Source organism: Protobothrops mucrosquamatus, unplaced genomic scaffold (genome assembly GCF_001527695.2).
Source record: "Protobothrops mucrosquamatus isolate PMUCROS unplaced genomic scaffold, P.Mucros_1.0 scaffold2539, whole genome shotgun sequence".
NCBI classification, from domain to species: domain Eukaryota; kingdom Metazoa; phylum Chordata; class Lepidosauria; order Squamata; family Viperidae; genus Protobothrops; species Protobothrops mucrosquamatus.
The window spans coordinates 250,864-256,863 of record NW_015388600.1 but is presented as its reverse complement, the minus strand read 5'-3'; the positions used below and the strand labels follow the sequence as shown (position 1 = coordinate 256,863).

Here is a 6,000-nt window from a genome sequence, read left to right as displayed (position 1 = left end):
TCCCTTCCATTGGAGTTGATGTTCTTATTTGATACTGTTTTCTATCTTATTTTAATTGTGAAGTGGCTCAGAGTTATTCTGGAGTTCAATGACCTCGACATTTGATGAACAAGTGAATAGAGATATCACAGATGACAACCAGGAACTTTCTGAACACAATAAATCATATTACCACTGAACTATGTCTCTCTCTCCCTTCCCTAAGCTGAGTGATGAAAAAAAAAGTTTACAAAGAATATTGTGTTGAGCTGAATAGGAAGTGGCAATTTTTGTTACAAAAAAAGGCAATAATCATCCATCTTTTCCAACTTGGCTCTCTTTTAAGTTATAATTAACTCAGTTGCAATTAGACTAAGCTTGGATAAGAGACACACATTTGAGAAATTAATCCAGCTCCTGAAATATCTCATTTGGCAATCCTAAATCTGACCTTTTTTACTGGGTAACAGTCTATTCTTGGACTAAGCAATGTGAGACACATTGGAGCTTCTGACGACTAGTCTTTTCCATAGACCTTGCAGGCTCCTCTCAGCACAGTTGCCAACAGGTGGTGCCCAGTGAGAAAAGTGTGAATACTGTACTGTAAGCCATAAAATGGGATAGTTGCAAATTCTACAAAAACAAAGAAACCCTGTAAAATTACCTGATAAATCCACCAGAATCCCCCTTTCCAAAAATCCATCTCAACCACTTTGCAGCTCCATCACCTGTATACTAATCATCCTGTCTTTTCCCCTCCCTCCCTCTGCCACATCCTGCTATAAATTCCATGTCACTTTAGCCCATTATTTCTTAACCTTGACAACTTTTAAGATGTGTGGACTTCAACTTCCAGAATTCCTCAGCCAGCATGGGGAACGGCTGGCTTAGAATTCTAGGAATTGAAGTTCACACTTTGCCATGGTTGAGAAACACTGCTTTATCCATCCATGCATCTGATGAAGTTATGTTCAACTGTCAACAGCTTAGGCATTTATTCATTACAGTAGTCTGAAAAAGGTGCTAGGAAATTCCTTGTGATTTTTTGGCTACTATGGCTCTTCCTACAGCCTAGGGTGGCCCTTCTCCTTTCAAAAGAATTAAGGATAGCCCCACACTGCCTAACAGTTGCCTAACATGACACTTAACCTGAGGATGGATGAGGATACATGGGAGGGAGGCTGTGTTGTCTCACCAGGAATGCGAATTTGCTAAGGGAAAATACACAGAAAGAACCACCAATTCCATTCAAAACGGCTTGATACCAGTTTAAACAAAATGGAGAAATGCTCTTTTATTATCAACAATAGGGGTGGGTTTTTTTACCCTGCCCCACCTCCCAATTACCTCCCTGAAGCTCAGTTGGCAAATATGTCACCCATAGGCATCCAGACACTTTTACACTGGGTGGCCTGGTAGAGAAATTCTTCTCCTGATTCTTCGTGATCTCTCCAACAATGTTTATCAATTCCGTAATTCACCCATGTCCTCTTCAGATTCCCAGCAGAAGCCCATTCCACAAGGCCAGAACCCTGTTTGTGAAAGAATCAACATCATTATGATGCCATTGTATGTTTGTTTACCAGACAACAGATGGCTACAAAAAGAGACATGGTGGTGGCCCATCAGTTAGGAGACACCCACTTCAACAACCTCCTACAAGACGGACTTTAAAAGGACGGTCCAAACGTAGCAAAACACTAAAGAAAACACTGTTGAAGTTGTTTGGATATTAATGCTATGTAGATGAATAGAACAATAAAGCAATAAAGCGAATAGAGCTGTACTGATTTAGGACTGAGACTTTCAAAACCTTTGCAGCTTTACACTAGAGTCCAGAGTCATCTTCTAGGGGAGAAGGGTGGCATAAAATTTTAATAAATAAATAGAATTTTATATATAAATTTAATAAAATGTAATAAAAATTTTCTCCTCTTCCTCCTGTTTGTTCTGGAATGTTTATACCTCTTCCTTGTAGGATCCTCCCTGATGCATAGCATTTGATTCATGGCAAACACTCTTTTTAAGTTTCTTGAATAGGCCTTACTCTGTGAATTTAGAGTACATTCTCAAACACTCTCTCTCAGCTAGTGTCAGTATCATAAATGTGATGCAACCTTTTCTCCCTTCAGGGTTAGAAAAAAAAATTGAAATAGCATAGGGAATTCTTTTAATATAAATTATGATAAAGATTAATGAGTAAACAGAAGTTTATATTATTCTCCACAGCTAGGAGAAGCAGAGATGGTCAAACTGATTCTTTTACCCAAAGAGGAGAATATATTTAATTTTGTTTCTATTTGGAAATTGCTTCTGGATTTTGAGCTGGCAATGAAAAAAAAAAGAAACTTTGATTTTGTCTTTGCTAATTAGATAGGTTTGTTATTATAAAAATGGCTAGTATATACTGCTGCGTAAAAGTAAAAAGTTGAGGTTATAATGTTGTTATTTTCTACTGTGCTAAAGAGAGTTAGAAGTCAGTGCCTTTTTCTTTACTTTTTCCTCTTTACACCATTTTTTTTCCTTTTTCCCTCCCCCTCCTACTAGTTTTCTATTACTTTTTTGAATTTCCTTTTGTATTTTATATTTTGATGAACTAATAAAAATGTGATAAAAAATAAATAAATCCGATGCAACCTTTTCGAACATGAGTGGGTTTTGGTGCTTTCTGAGCCTGGCTGTTTTCTTGCATTTGTTTCATTACCCAAACTAGGTAATATCATCCATACTAGTCAGACTAATGATAGACTAGGTCAGGGCTTTTCAACTTTTTCACCCATTGTACCACTTTTAGGATATGGCAATATCCAAGTACCACTAGTCACCTAGCAAGATGTCAAAAACTTGATGACCCCCCCCAAAAAAGGAAAAAAGTGATAAAGTACAGGTAGTCCTCGGCTTACAACAGTTCGCTTAGTGACTGTTCGAAGTTACAATGGCACTGAAAAAAGTGCCCCCCAAGCCACAGCCGAGCAAGACACCTGCCTGCCCGCCCGGCGGCGCTCTTCCTCCTGTCCGAGGTTTTCATTGTTGTGAGCATTTCTGTTGAGAATTGGCAGCGGGGATGGGGTGGGGGGGTGTTTGGTTTTTATTCCCCCCGTCTTCTGAGTGGTTGCAGCAGGTTTTGGTCATTTCACATGACCTTGGGACACTGTGACCGTCATAAATATGAATCAGTTGCCAAGCATCTGAATGTAAATCACAAGACCCTGGAGATACTGCAACATTCCAGCTGATCGGTGCTTCTTCTGGGCTCAGAAGAAGCACCAGGATCAGCGCCGAGCTCCAGCTGGAGCCTGGCGCTGATCCTGGCGCTCCCGCTGAGCCCTGACAGCCCTGCAGCTCCAGCCATCTCTCACTCAGGCTTTTGCGGTGCTGCCACCGGTTCAGCTCATTCCCCTCCCCCGCTACCACTTTTCTAGGATGGTCGCGTACCACCTGCCAGGTGCCAATGTACCACAAGTGGTACCCGTACCACTGGTTGAAAAGCCCTGGACTAGGTCAGGGGTAGGCAACCTTGGCTCTTTTATGACTCATGGACTTCAACTCCCAGAATTCCTGAACCAGCATGGCTCAGCTTGGAAACCTCTCTCTTTCCCCTCAGCATGGCTGGCTCAGGAATTCTGGGAGTTGAAGTCCACGAGTCATAAAAGAGCCATGGTTGCCTACCCCTGGACTAGGTAATGAAACATCTGCAAGAAAACAACCAAGCTCAGAGAGTATCAAAGACCCTCTCATTTCAACCCTGAGCTACATATATTTTCCCTTATTGGTCATCTAACATGGATGCATTGTTTTTATATTATTGATTGCCAAGGAAAGGATTGAGTACAGTGGCTCCTGCTAAGTAAAGGTATAATGTCACCTAACACTTTATGAAGGAAGAGGAAAAGACTGCTGGTAATTTAAAACAGATTCCATTTTAAAAGACAAGACTTGGCTCACAACCCTGAAAACTGTGGCTCGGGAACACCCAGTTTTCTTCTGTGATTATCTAATACAGTGTGTCTCAACCTTTAAGATGCTAGCTGGGGAATTCTGAGAATTGAAGTCCATACATCTTAGAGTTCACAAGCTTAAGAAAAACAAGGACAGAACAGTATCTTGGCTGCTTCCAGGTTAAGGGGGACCTTGTCAGAATACCTTGAGTTGGATTGCCACTTATATTTCTCACAGGAATCATGAAGCAGCATTACCAAAGATTTTAATTCATTCAAGACATTAAACCAAGGTTTAGTTTGGGCAAGAAATCTAAAATGGAAGCTGTTGATAAATTATGCTTGTCATTCTAAGCCTAGCATTTATTCCTGGTCTGCTGTCATCCCTATGCATCTCTTATTGAACAAAGCAAAAATAGCTTTAAAAGATATCACTCCTTAATCTGTCCTTTTTTGCTCTTCATTTAAACCCCTAAAGATCGTGTCCCCAAATGCCAAACCACATACAAGCCCCCAGAAAAACTCATCTCCCATCAGGGGACTTAGTGACATTTTAAAAAAAAGACACACGTCTTGCATGATATTCCACAACTATCCCCCACAAAACCCAACAAATATCAATCCCCACAATGCTACCAAAATATGCACCCACAAAAGAAAAACAAAAATGACAGACCTATCCCCCAATAATCCCCACAAAAGCAGAAAAAAACCCACATGCTTCAAACTCAGAAGCAGACTCACACCAACTATAAATAGAGGTAAACCTCAAAAATGCTCATTTACAAAAAAGTCCACAGCACACAGGCAAAATTGACTAATGTGTGGAGAAAAAAACCCCCTCACCATATAAAAACCTTATTGTTCTTAACTTGTCTAATATACTTGGAATACCACCTGAGAAATGATAGAAGCAAGGGAAAATAAAACTAGTCATTGGCTGAACAAACCAGGCCTTTTTTAATCTGCTTGCTGGGAAGACTGACTTTGGCTTGCTCAATAAATCAGCTGTGGAACTCAGTTACATTTGAAGATGGACAGGGCACAGTGCAGTACAAATAGTCCTTGACTTACAACAGTTCATTTAGTGACTTTTCAAAGTTACAACGGCACTGAAAAAAAGTCACTTAGGACCGATTTTCACACTTACAACTGTTGTAGCATCCCCAAGGTCACGTGATCAAAATTCAAAAGCTTGGCGGACTGGCTGATATTTATGATGGTTGCAGTGTCTGGGGGTCATGTGATCAGCTTTTGTGACTTTCTGGCAAGCAAAGTCAACGGGAGATGTAGAGATAGGGGCCAGGTTGAGGTCGTGAGCAGCAAACTGCCCCTCCAAAGCCTTCATGCCTCTTTTCTCTACATGATCTCATCCCTTCACATCACTATGGCAATGTGGGAAACTACCCCAGGCTGGTACAATGACCTCACCTGCCTGATATCAGCTAAGTTACACCAACAGGATGTTGCAGCAAACTGCTCCCTGTTTGGGGCCTCCTGGCTTGTATATTCTTAAGGATTGGTAAGGAGTTTAACCAATAAAATGCTATTGCTACATTATTGCCATGTTAAACTTTTGCTGCTTAGAAAACTGTATAAAAGAATAAACGCTGCGAAGGCGGTCAGCCATATTTGCACCCTGCAATGACTGAGCACTGATTCCTTCAGCTGGCTGCCCGAACAGGGACGTTTGGGACCCCCCCAGGGAAGGAGCGGCAACCAACATACTTACCATCGTCTGGAATAGACCCCTAAGTGCACTTTCGTCCTCTAGGACCCCTCAGTGGTAAGTATGGGCCGCAAGTTATCTCAGCACCAGCAGAAACAGGCACAGGAACTCAGATTCCTGCTACATAAATCAGGCGTGACAGTGCCTGAGGTAGACATAAGGAAGCTGGTGGAGGAGATAGGGAAACACTGCCCTTGGTATCCTGAGCACGGGACGCTTAGGCTATGAGATTGGGTAAAGATAGGGCATACTTTACATCTTGAACCCCGGGCTCCAGTAAAGATCTTACATCGATGGTATCAGTGCCATCAAGCAGTGGAAAAATGCTTCAGAAGGGCAGCAATTAACTACCAG

General features: G+C 41.5%; 1 protein-coding gene across 1 annotated transcript in view; it reads right to left on the bottom strand.

Annotated features, from left to right (window-relative positions):
- Window positions 1-1,257: 1,257 nt before the first annotated feature.
- LOC107295857 (aldehyde dehydrogenase family 16 member A1-like) overlaps window positions 1,258-6,000 on the bottom strand; it is a 45,812-nt gene continuing 41,069 nt past the window's right edge. The window contains exon 13 of the mRNA XM_015825191.1: window positions 1,258-1,514. Within this exon, the coding sequence (XP_015680677.1) occupies window positions 1,338-1,514 (177 nt within the window). The 3' untranslated portion in view covers window positions 1,258-1,337. The remainder of the gene's footprint in view (window positions 1,515-6,000) is intronic.